The sequence below is a fragment of the Vigna radiata genome, chromosome 7 (assembly GCF_000741045.1).
Source record: "Vigna radiata var. radiata cultivar VC1973A chromosome 7, Vradiata_ver6, whole genome shotgun sequence".
NCBI classification, from domain to species: domain Eukaryota; kingdom Viridiplantae; phylum Streptophyta; class Magnoliopsida; order Fabales; family Fabaceae; genus Vigna; species Vigna radiata.
Genome location: NC_028357.1, coordinates 14729575 through 14743320, shown reverse-complemented (window position 1 = coordinate 14743320; position 13746 = coordinate 14729575). Strand labels below are relative to the sequence as shown.

The following is a 13746-nucleotide window of genomic DNA, read 5'->3' as shown; positions in this document are numbered from 1 at the left end:
AACAAATTTTGATTTTTTCCAAAATTTAGAATTCATATACACTAATTAATATCAATTGTCTTGTGCAGAGGTTTAAGACTACTACACCAGATCCTGAGAAGTCACTATCATTCATAAGGAAAGTTGTTGCAAAGTATATAGTTAGATTATATAATAGTTCTTAGTTACTAGATTTAAACATTGCATTTGATTAGATTATATTTTATTAGACTTTGTACTTTATTTGATGTTAAAATACATTTCAACATGTGTTTGATCTGTTGAAAATGAATTTGAACATGTATTTGATATGTAGGTCGGTTTTTGTGGTAGTGGATATCACAAAAATAGACATGCTATTTTAAAAAACTGCAGGAGATTATGCTGCGGTTGTATCACAACCGCGGTAGAAAGTGAGAATATGTCACGATTGTGGTAGCAACCGCGGTAGAAAGTGCATCGTTTTTTTTTAAAAAAAAATACTTTGGGCTGCAGTTAAGGCATGAACCGCGGTCTATTTCTGGGTATTTTACCGCGGTTCGAACCGCGGCCTATAGTGCAACAATTTTTTTTTAAAATATGAGGAGTTTTGGTTGCGGTTCCTACTATAATCGCGATCTATTCATAGAACTTTTGACCGCGGTTACAACCGCAACCTATAGTTACTGACTTTTTACCGTGACAGTATATGCCGCGATTCTGAAAACGCGACCTATAGGAAAAAACAAACCGCTGCACTAGTATTGTTTTGTCGTTTATGGTTAGGACAATGTCACATCATCAAAACTAGTATTCAGATTTTACTGTTTCCATAAAAGAATTGCTTTGGATAATAGGATACCATCAAAGTAAGATAACTACAAATAAATTGTCTAATATATAAATAAAAGTAAAAATAAAACGAATATATTTTATTTTATATTGTTTAAATTATAACAAAAGCATTAGAGTACGTTATTATTATTTAGAATAAGTTATTATTATTATTATTTATCTTTTGACTAATATATATACCTTCAATTTTACGATTCGCTTTTCCAGTGTCCACAAGAGAAGCAAAACAATGGAATACCTTCTTCCTCTTCTTCTTCAAATCACCATAGTTTGTGTAACCATTCATCTACTTGTCTCAAGCTTCAAACCAAAGAAAACCTCAAAGTACCCTCCAGGGCCTCACCCTTTTCCCATCATAGGAAACATCCTGGAGCTTGGAAATCGGCCTCACCAAGCACTTGCCAAACTTTCTCAAATTTATGGTCCTATTATGAGTCTCAAGCTTGGTAGCACTACTACCATAGTCATTTCATCTCCACATGTTGCCAAAGAAGTACTGCAAAAACATGATCAAATCTTTTCCAACAGGACAATCCCAGATACTCTTCGAGCTCTTGATCATCACATACTTTCAGTGGTGTGGATGCCACCTTCAGCACTCTGGAGGACCCTTAGGAGAGCTTGTGCCACCAAAGTGTTTTCTTCTCAGCAGCTTGATTCCACACAAGTTTGTCGACAGAGGAAGGTGCAAGAATTGATGGATTATGTAAAGGAAAGATGTCAGAAAGGTGAAGCCTTGGATATTGGTGAGGCTTCCTTCACAACTGTGCTTAATTCCATATCAAACACTTTCTTCTCTATGGATTTAGCTCATTACGCTTCTGACAAGTCTAAAGAGTTCAAGAACATCATTTGGGGCATTATGGAAGACGCTGGAAGGCCTAATGTTGTTGACTTTTTTCCAGTCTTTCGCATGCTTGATCCACAGGGTGCTCGGAGAAGAATGAATGGTTACTTTGGAAAGTTAATTGCGTTTTTTGATGGACTCATAGAAGAAAGATTGCGTTTAAGGGCATCAGAAAATGAAGCCAAGGTATGCAAGGACGTGTTGGATTCCGTGTTGGAACTCATGCTTGAAGACAATTCACAAGTGACTCGCGCTCATGTTCTGCATTTGTTTGTGGTGAGTGTGCGCGTGTGTAAAATTTTTATGTGATGTTGTATATTATTTTTCTAATTGTCCTCATATGTCAGGATTTATTTGTGGCTGGAATAGACACGACATCAAGCTCTATAGAATGGGCTATGGCTGAGTTGCTTCGTAACCCAGAAAAGCTAGAAAAAGTGAGGGAAGAGCTTCACCAAGTCCTTGTCAAAGNTGAGCAACTAGAAGAATCACATATCTCAAAGCTTCCTTATCTACAAGCAGTGGTGAAGGAAACTTTCCGCTTGCATCCACCTATCCCAATGTTAGTGCCACACAAGCCAGAAGTTGATGTTGAACTATGTGACTTCATGGTACCTAAAAGTTCCCAAATTCTGGTTAATGTATGGGCCATGGGTAGAGATTCAAGTATTTGGACAAACCCAGATGAATTCAGACCTGAAAGATTCTTGGAAAGTGACCTTGATTTTAAGGGTCAAGATTTTGAACTAATACCCTTTGGAGCAGGAAGAAGGATCTGTCCTGGATTGCCATTGGCTTCCAGAACTGTGCATATTGTATTGGCCTCTCTTCTATGCAAGTATAATTGGAAGCTGAAAGATGGACAAAAGCCACAAGACATGGATATATCTGAGAAATATGGGATTACCTTGCATAAGGCACAACCTCTCCAAGTCATTCCAATCCAAGCATAATACCTAGGAAAATACTATTGAAACCCTCTCTTTAGCATGCAGATGGATTAAAATAAGTGAATGAGTAGTAAAACCTTGTTACTTTTATCCCTTTTACTTTTTCTTAACTTGGTTATACTAAAATTTTTGAAATTCTAGGATAACCCTCTTCTTTCACCTTATTTCCCTTTGTAATTATGTGTCCTCTCTTGTTCTTCTTATATTTTACTTGTCACAAAAAACACAAGGTTAACGTAGGATAGTCGCAAATCTTTGATGGAAGATGATAGTAAGATTCAGAACAGCATTTTTAACACTAATTTTGATTGCTACTGGTATAAAAATAAGCTATGGCAACTGCTCGCTGTAATGACTTGGAAATTCCTACAAGGTGTTGGTTTTCATTAGCATTATATGTTTGTTAGCTGTTAGTGTGATACCTAACTTCACCCTGGTGACAAATCAATTAAAACATCACAAGCTTATGGGAATCTTCAAAATGAGTCTGCAAAGCAGTTAGTTAATCAACTTATGAGTGGTGAGTTGAGGTATGTAATGAACACAACTTTTTCTTACATTTGTTAGCATGTATGTTTCATGAAATATCTTTCACGAGCTACGCAAAGTAGCAGCTGAGAGTGATAAAAAAGGTAGCCATCTGAGAGTAACAAAAGAAGGATGGATTTTTCCGGACAAAAGTTCCGTATTGAAAGCATAGAGAGGTTAAAAGAAGTCTTCCAAATCCTCTTAGCATGCCTTTGATAGGATTACTCAGGAATTAAATAGTTACACTATTTTTAACATCCAAAAAGGGTTGAATAGATCTTTAGAACACTTTCACTTATAGGTAAACGGTCTAATGAGATGTTTCCTGGTTCAAAATTAGAGTTTGAAATCACAAGATTACATAAGTATTTTTTTTTTTTTATGTCAATTCTGTCTTACACAAGTTCATAAAGTCATTCTTGACTATCTCTTTTATCTTCCCACATACAAGTATTATTTTAACTGACATCTTTTATTATTGCACTCAGCTTGTTACATATTAAGCAACTGTTATTCTAAACATCTGACCAGCTTAAGCATACAATTCTAGAAAAGATAGGTTTATTGTGTCAAAATGGACACTGGTTTCCATGAGTCAACTTGTTATTGCTTCAAAATGGTCCACCAAATTGAAAAATGAATTTGTGTCACGGCATGTCTTGATTAGGCTTCTCAATATGCATCATCTGAGGTATTCGTAAAGAGTAGGAGTTTTGGTGTTAATGATAAGTTGACTATCGGCTTATCTTTTGTTTTGTTTAACACACTTAGATCAAAATATCAGTACATCAAATCTTAATAGTACTTTTTATGATAAAAAACATATGGGTCATCTTATCCAAACTGTACAAGACAATTAAGACTAAACTGTCAATTATAGAGGACTAAGATTAGACTATCCAGGTCTAACAGCAGTGACTTGTGTTTTGCTTAATGAATTATGAGTTCAGATTTTGTTGCTAGCCTGGTGTTCAAAACTTGAGCTCTTTCATGCACTTCATAAAAATTCTGGTATAAATAAGCATATGTCTTTTTGCATAGTTCTTTTTCATGAAACTTCTCTTCTGCCTAAACCTTTGGTAATTGAATTTGCATAGACTACAAATTAAAAACATTTAGAGTAAATGCTTGAAGTTGTCTAGTACTGACCCAAGAGATTAGTCCTTAGTTTGAAGTTTGAACATTAGATGCATAAATATGCTAATGTTGCTGATTGAAAGTTCCCAACAGGTAGTAAGCTGTTGGCTTAAGACGGACTGAAATAATCCTTTTCAGGTTTTAGGCATCTTCATTTACTATTCTGTGGCTAAATGAATTAGATGTTCCTTTGTTTGGTTCTCTTTTTTGTCTCCCACAATGCAACTAGTGTGTAGTTACTCTGCCTTTGGATTATGTAATCTGTCTTTATAAATTTTTGTCCAATATATTAGTATGTTTTTTTCCTGTTTCTTGCAGCAATATGTTGCTTGATAGATGGGCTTGCTCTTGCATTGAACTTATGTGGATTCATTGTTTGGAATGTATGAAGTATGAACCTCATTAGGGTTGCAATCCTAAATTATATATAGATGGAAGTAATTTGTTACTGAGTTTTGCTCAGAGAACAACTGATGGTCCAATATTTGCTGGCATACCTTGTGAGGCACATCAATCTCTTCATGAAGTAAAAAGGTTGTGATCCCTATTAAGCCTCAATCAAAATTTCTGAGATGGACTAATTCCAATGTTTTAAGCAATCTTATCAGCACATTAAAGGTACCTCAGCAAGTATTGGATGGTAAAAATCTATTTACCATAATGTTATACCCTTTTCTAGATTTTTTTCATGTTGTGAAGGTTGATCTTTAGCAAGCTATCAAATTTGTGAGAACAGATAAACATGTTTCTCTTCTAATTGGTTCATGACCTCTTTTTGTCCAAAATGCTCTAACTTTTATGTATTTATCTACGTGTATGGGATACTACATGTATCAACGTGACGTATGCATATTAAAAAAAGTACAAAAATTCTTAAAAACATGATAAAATATTAATTGTTGTTGTGTAAATTCAAAGTAAAATCATATGTATTAAACTTTTCTAAAATAAAATATTAAAAATTATACTCATGCTATTGTTTTATAAATTAGATATTCCATAGATATGTTATAGAACGTAATGTAAAGCAAAATGAAGGAAAGCTCTTTTTTATTCCGAATGAGAAGAGAGGGCTTATATAAGCCTACGTAATACAGAAAAACTAACACATACTAACCCACGTGGTGACACCCCATGCTGCATGGGACAGACCGAAAATAAGGGAGAACTGGTTCTAGAAATCAGGATTTATTCAAAAACTTTGATTGACATTTCCTCCTTTAAGCTAGATGCATTTGCAGTTAGCTTCTTTGAGTGATCTTTATAATAGTGATCTTTATTACTCCAAGCATGTAACGCAGCTTTCCAAATCTCTAAAGGTTTTGTCATTATATATGTATATATGCATCATCATGGTATTTTAACAACTTTTTTTAATAATTTTTTGACAATATACTGTGTATTACTATTTTATTGGTTTGTATATTTGAAACAAATTTATTATAAACAGTTACATAAGTGGTTGTAAAAAAATTATCATCAACTTTGTTAAAGATGCATTTTTCTATTGGTTCTCATAGCTACAATAACTTAGTCTCAACTTCTTTCTTTACCAATTATCGGAGAAAATGAAATTTTACTATAATATGTTTGTTTCTACCATGAAAAGATTGGATCTTAGACAAATATCATTGTGCTGCCAGTTGCTTCCTTTTCTACAGCACTGAGTTGACTTAGAATTCCTTTAACCCAAATATATTGATAGGCACATGATGTTGCAGCAATATATTTTGTTTTAGTGTTGGATAAACTTACAATGGATTGTTTCTTCGAAGCTCATGACACACTTTCAGATCTACCATTAAAGTTGTCAATTTGATTCATGGTTTATAAACCAGTCCTTATCTATTCTTAAAAAACTTCATTTTAAAAAACCTCTTAAATGGAAGCTAAAAATAAGTTTGTTTATTTGTTGGAAAAAATTTGTTTTACACTCTTCTTAAAAATACATTAATACAAGATTCTTTTTAATAAGATTATATATATATATATATATATATATATATATATATATATATATATATATATATATATATATATATATATTATGATTTTAAATTAATTTTATCCTTTTGTAAGGATGTTCATATATGAAGGTGTACCCTACATAGCCGGTCGGACCTTGTCCGGCCACGAGAGGGCCCGGCCCGGCAAACGGCCAAGGCCCACGAATCCACGTTCTGACAAGAGAGGCCAATAAACGACCGAAGGGATAACCAGAACGGGCAGTATGCCTCACCCTGGGAGAACACCATGCTGGAGTTCGGTCTCGGCGGCCGGGGTAACCTCTGGAAGAAAAACTTTGAAGAATTCTCATCAAGCCCCGCCAACGCATGACTGATGGTCATGGCCGGGCACAAACCGGCCCATAAGAGTGTCCGCATGACTGATAGTCATGGCCGGGCACAAACTGGCCCATAAGAGAAACTTTGAAGAATTCACATGGAGTTCATCACCGCAAAGGTAGTCCGACACCCTCCATGCTCACCATACCACTAGGACGACCGGCACAGCTGTCACACCAAGCCGCCCGGTCAGTACGTCATTACGTCAAAAATAAAATAAATACCAAAGCCCGTAAACCTATATATTGGGTGAGCGGGGCATTCCTGCGAAGCGCCTGCATAAGTAGGCCAAGCGGACGTCCGGTCAAGGACGTTAACATGGTAAGCATGCATGGTTAAGGCAAAAACCAAATTAGCCTCAGCAGGCCAGTAATTGGGCCGTGATTAAGTTTTTGTTAATCACGGGCCCATAAAGGAAACTATAAATAAGAGTCAAAGGTAAGAGGTAGGCAGACACATTTAATGCACATTTATTTCACTCTTTCTCTATCACTACCTTTAATATAAAAAATTGAACACTGACTTGAGCGTCGGAGTGCCCTTAGTAGGTACCCGAACGGACACCACAAGAAGACAGAGGACGAGTGACGAACATCCGGAGGACCAGGCGGACGATTGATAAAGGAGACGACGTGGATCGATCTAGACCCGTACAGCAGAAACAGAAGGCACATGGTACTTAGGAAGATAATAGTGTTTATTTGTTTGTGTGTAACAGAGAAAGACAGAAAAACTGGTACTGACAGCATTAAGCATTAACGATTTCTTCACCTACAAGATACAAGAAAGCAGAGAATGTGTAAGCAAAGTTTGAACAGAGTTGTTGTTGTTACATTATAATTAAATAACAATTATAATATGAAATGAAGAAATCTTGATATCAATGAATAAACTTCACCAAAATATTAAATAATAATAAGATATTAAAGTAAGTTTTTATAAGAGTCAAGATCAGTTTGACATTATTATTCTTTCACATCCATTTTTTTTATTTTCATTTTACAACCTATTTTAACAATAATACTATAGTTAAATCATAAAAATAAATATAAATAAAATTTTAAACCTGTTTATAAACTATTCGATGATAAATATATAGTTTATGTTGTAATTTTATAATATGATAATTAATATGTTGTAATTTAATTTATGTGATAGATTAATAATTTAATATGTTGTAATTTCTTGTATTCAAAATGAGCATTTTTTTTTTAAAAAAAAAAAACCCATGGGTTAGTCCTGATCCACAGGGTTTTTGTAGATATTTTGGCTTTGTAGGCTTTTTCTGTGGGAAGCTTTTTTGTCTTGTGGATTCTTCTAACTCTAATCCAGGTGGGTATCCAAAAAAATATAACTAAAAACTATATTTAAGAGTCTTTACATTTAAGATACAGTAGAACAGTTACAAGGAATAAAATTAACTTACAGTTATCCTAAAATAACCATAAATTTAAAACTTTACAAAACCCTATGCTGATACAAAAGATAAGAACAAACCGAATGGTCATACAAGTGATGTATAAATCGAACGGTCATAAGCTAAAACCAAAGTTAGTACAAGACCGAACGGTCTTACTCTAACAGAAACAATCCTCTCCTACAGCACCTGCTCCAGAGAATCTTCACACTCTGCTCACACCTACAGGGCGATCATTGCAATGACGAAGACGACCAAACGGGAAAAACATGACAAGACAGGAAATAAGGGTAAGTCAGTGTAATTTAATAAACATGTTAATCATACAATTCAATAAACATATACAACACAAGATACACATACATAAAACATATAAACACATGATGACTAACCACTTTACTTTAGACCATTCGGACCAGTATGAACATCTAACTTATTATTATTCGTGCACTTGTGGGATGTAACCTGGAAACCTCAGGATTACCATAGCTGGAAACCCAAGCTGCCACACGAGTTTAGCCCTTCATCCCTCATTGTAGCTGGAATCCCAAGCTACACGTGAGTTTAGTCTGTTAGCTGGAAACCCAAGTTATTACGCGACCAGGCCTCCTACTATTCTCACCACATGCCTCATCATTCTCTACTTGAGACTCGGCGACCATTAAAATTTCAGGATGAACGACGTACTAAGTTCCCCATTTTCATACTTTTACAAATTTAATAACCATTCATCGAGACATTCCTCCTTGGAATTATCTTTCACATCCTTATTACAAATATCATATCATACTTTTGCAACTTGTTATAATCATCATACCATACTTCAATACCAACATACTTCCTCATCCATAAACGCATTTAAGTAAAATCAAACAAAAACAGTAAAACAACCACCTCCTTTGATCATGACTGAACGGAAGAACACTTCTAATATGTGAACATGACCGAACAGTCATTTAAAGAGTAAGGCTCAAGCATGAGGCGAACACGGTTTTAAGGCCAAACACTAAAATGACCGAATACTAGAATTAAACCAAACACTTGAATCTTAGACCGAATACTTATGGCTTAGGCCGAACACCTATGCCTTAGACCGAACACTATTGGCTTAGGCCAAACACTATTGTCTTAGGCCGAGCATTAAAATATAACCAAACGGTCATTAACAGTAAGGCCCATAATAGGCCAAACACAATTAAGACCGAATACAATAAGAGACCGAGTACTACGAAGGAATGGAGTGCTAGTACAAGACCGAGCACTACCAAGACCGAGTGCTAGTACATGACCGAACACTACCAAGACCGAGTGCTAGTACATGACCGAACACTACCAAGACCGAGTGCTAGTACATGACCAAACATTACCAAGACCGAGTGCTAGTACATGACCTAGCATTACCAAGTCTGAGTGCTAGTACATGACCTAGCATTACCAAGTCTGAGTGTTAGTACATGACCGAACATTACCAAGATCGAGTGTTAGTACATGACCGAGCACTACCAAGAGGCTACCCATACACCTAAAACCAAACGGTCATGAACGGGTAAGACTCTAAAGAGACTAAACCCAGTTAATGACCGAGTACCTGGTCATGGTCGAGCGGTCAACAGCGAACACTCAGCTTCCTGCATATTTCTGCGGAACTTTTGCATAATTAAGAACACACTAGAATTTATCAAAACTACACATTTTTTTCCAACTTCTAATCCTCCAAACATGATTCATATATCAATTTACACCTATCTAAGAGTTTTTAAATCTCTTTAACATCATTCCAAAGGATCTCATACCAGATTTTTACACCAAACTCTGCATAATTGTTAACGGATTGGCAAGCGTACCAAATCGTATCAAGTAATAATAAATGGTAAGTCCAAGTATCATTTTCCTAAGAGACTCACGATACTAAACTATTGTGCTTTTGCCTAACCAATCAAGACTATATGAATAATATTTTGGGATTTTTATAAAGTGCGAAAAAATAAACATGAATGCAATTTGATCAATTGAGGTTAAACACAAAAGTGGATGGATGAATGGAGTTGTTGGGGGTTTACAATTTCATCTTATCTGCTCTCTCTTATTTACTCCTCTTGAATTATTAGCTTGATTAATTAATTGTCATGCAACTTTCTTAGCCTACCATTAACCCGATCCCTCGGCGAAAAGAGCCTAATACTAATTACTGGCTTGTTATCCCTAGCCTCCCCTAGCAATTAATACAGCATTATATAGCAGAAGTTAAAAGCAATTGATCGTCCTACCCCTATCCCTAGGTGGTATTGCAAAATCAAGGTTCATGACATTATTGTACGTCCCTGTATCAATAAAGACAAACATCAGTTATCGAATGAGTTAAACGATAAAGGCATTAAGCACAGATGAGAACCCAACATTTAACAATCAAAACATATGGAAACCATATAAATAATCAAGAGTTTCAATAAAAGAGAGTATCAAAAGATTACATTGTTCCCCCAACAACAATAGGGTTTAGTTCACCATTGTCATGGTGAACCTAGATAAAAAATGGATGAAGAAAGGAAGGAAAGAGATACAAACCCTAAAAAGGAGAAAAGGAGAGTTGTCACCATCTCCAAATCTACCCCAAAGGAGTGAAAAGTGTGTTTTTGTGCCTAAGCCATCAAAAGATTCACACCCTAAGACGTTCTGCCCTTTAAATAGGGCATAAAAATAACATAAAACAAGCCCAAGCCCAAACAGATCATAAAAAAAAAACATAGAAAACAGGTCCAAGCCCAGCAGACAACCGCCCGACGGTATAAGTGTGGCGCCCGGCGGTTTCCCATAAATCGCACTACCGCCCAGCGGTAGGGGTCTACCGCTCGGCGGTTTCCCTCAAAACCGCCCAGCGCCAACGCCAGGTGCCTACTCCTCGCCTTGGACCGCCCGGCGATGTAAGTTGTCGTCGGGCGGTGCGTCGACTCTTCAAATCTTCAATTTTCTTCTCTTTTCTTGAGTCTACGATCTTTATCTTCAACTTCATTCTTCATTTTCTCATAAATGCTACAAAACAATGCAAAACAAGTATAATATCGCTAAAAATAGCTTTTGACTCTCTACAAACTCATTTATTGAGTTTTGCTTAATTCTAAGCTCATTCCAAGTAGTAAAGGGTGTAATTTGGTCTAAAATGACATATGAAAATAACTGTTTTTCAACCTTCATCAATAATCAATAACCCTATGACCAAAAATTTGTTTTCCTACTTTTTACACATTTTAGAGGAACTTAAAGGTTCTAACAAGGACAATTACACTTTCTGGGACTCTACCCACTGACCAATTTCTCACCGGATCACAATTTCCTAATTTTACTACTTCACTTCCTCACAACTCACTCAGCACAGTAACATAAATTCTGCAGAAATGCATTCAACAACCCACACAATTACCGAATACACCAACATTCAAATTCACATACATGCAACATCATCAAACCTCATTTTCATACATCATACACCAATCAATTAAATTAACTAGCTTCCCTTACCTTAGAAAATCTAGACAGCTCTACAAAAGCCCCACTTTAAGCTTGTACCGTAAGAAACTCTAAGATCACCTGTAGATCACCGATTGATTTGAAGAAAATCAATTTAAGCACCGATTTGAAATCAGAAAAGGGAGAAGAGTGTAGAGAAACACGTGAAATCAGGAAAGTGGCTTGCATGTGTTGAATTTCACAAGAAACAGGTGAAACGAGACTTACCCGTCCAAATCTAGAATTTGATCGGTATAAAAGGAAGTTCTTGAAGTCAGGACCACTTAGGAAGCTTCTGATCTTTGATTAGATGAAACATAAGTAAGGAATTTTAGAGAGAAAGGAGAGGAAGAGTAGAGAATTCTGGTTTTAGAGAGATGTGGATTGTTTGATAATGAAAGGAGCTTTTGTTTTGAAAATCCCATTTATATATCCATTAAAACACTCAGTCCTTTCATTTGAGGACACTTGCTCCCTCTAAAACTTAGATTTTCTGGGTTCTCATAGGTCAGACCCAAACCATGTAAGAAAGGCCAAATTGAAAGGTCTACCCATCATAAGTACTAGGCCAGAAGTGTTTCTACAATCGTCCAAGTCTCCTGCGTAATTGTTATCAGTATAAGCTATAAGACTTGTGTGTTTTCCTTCAGATTTATAGAAAATCCTATGCTCCACAGTTCCTTTCACATATTGTAGAATCTTTTTTATTGTTGGCCAGATTGATTCTTTTGGGTCGGTCATGAACCTACTAATCAGACTAACCCCAAACATTAAATCAGGATGAGTTACAGTCAAATACATAAGACACTTTATTGCTTGTCTGAATTTTAGGGCATCTACTCTACAGTCAAATACATAAGACACTTTACTGCTTGTCTGAATTTTAGGGCATCTACTCTAGAGCCACTCTCATCCTTTAACAAATTGGTTCCTGAAACAATTAGGTTTCTTACTAGATTATAATCTGTCAAGTTGAACTGTGCCAATAGTTCTTGAGCATATTTTTGTTGACAAATGAAAAATCCAACCTCCGAGAAAATGGTTCATTCTACCCAAATCAATCATGTCAAACTCTAGTTTCATTGAACCTTTAAATTTTTCACACATGCTTATATTATTTCTGGTGAAAATCAAATCATCCACATAAAGGCTAACTATATGAATGTTGTCTTCATTTTTCTCAGTGAACAAAGTGTGTTCATTATGGCACTTCTCAAAATATTTCAGCAAAACATGTGTCAATCTTGTTGTACCAAGCTTTTGGAGCTTGTTTAAGGTAATATAATGCCTTTTCTTTAATCTGCAGACTTTATCTTCTTGACTTTCTGGACAAAACCTTCATGTAATCCACTCCAAACAACTGTGAATACCCTTTACCACCAACCGTGTCTTGTGCTTATTAACATTCCCATGCTCATTAAGTTTGGTTTTAAAGATCCATTTGACTCCAATAGGTGTGACTCCTTTTGGAACATCAGTTAGTTCCCATGTTTTATTTCTTTTGGTTGCCTGGGTCTCCATATTCATTGTTTTTCTCCATTATGCCATTTAGGATGCTTCCTTATAAGAGTGAGGGTCACTCCCATTTTCAGCCATCATTATCACCATTAGGCTTGCTTCTTCAGCAGAGAAGTGTGTATAATCTGTCATCCAAGCCGGTTTTCTTTTGTTCCGTGTTTCCCTCCCTTCAATTGGGAAATCACCTTCATCGTCATGTACTAGTGGTTGGATCTTGTTTGGTCTGAGCTCACTTTGACGAACATTACTTGTTCTTTCATGTTATGTGTCTTCACTTTCAGTTATTTGTTCTTCCTAGTCTAGTACATCAGTTTTGCGTCCTTTTTCAATGTCTTGCCAATTCCAACTCTTATCTTCTTCAAAGATAATATCTCGGCTCACAATGACTTTCTTTGCTACTGGATCAGATAATTTGTAGGCTTTAGATTCATAACTAAAGCCTATGAAGACGCATCATTTGCTTTTGTCGTTCGGTTTGCTTCTCTTTTGATCGTGTATGTGAGCATGAATGACAATCCCCCAAAGACCCTAAAATGATTCACTCTTGGTTTTTCACCACTCCATGCTTCCTCAAGGGTTTTCTGTTCGACTACTAAAGTTGGACTGTGGTTTTGCATGTGTACACACCATCTAACTGCTTCAAGCCAAAAAGCTTTGGGAATTTGTCTCTCACTCAATGTTCTCGTA

At 36.0% G+C, this 13746-nt stretch overlaps 1 protein-coding gene across 1 annotated transcript; it reads left to right on the top strand.

The window, feature by feature from the left end:
* Positions 1-1006: 1006 nt before the first annotated feature.
* LOC106766683 (geraniol 8-hydroxylase) lies at positions 1007-2753 on the top strand. Its single transcript, XM_014651394.2, has 2 exons — positions 1007-1936; positions 2008-2753. The coding sequence occupies exons 1-2, from the start codon at positions 1043-1045 to the stop codon at positions 2611-2613; spliced, it is 1500 nt and encodes a 499-aa protein (XP_014506880.1). The 5' UTR covers positions 1007-1042; the 3' UTR covers positions 2614-2753.
* Positions 2754-13746: the final 10993 nt, after the last annotated feature.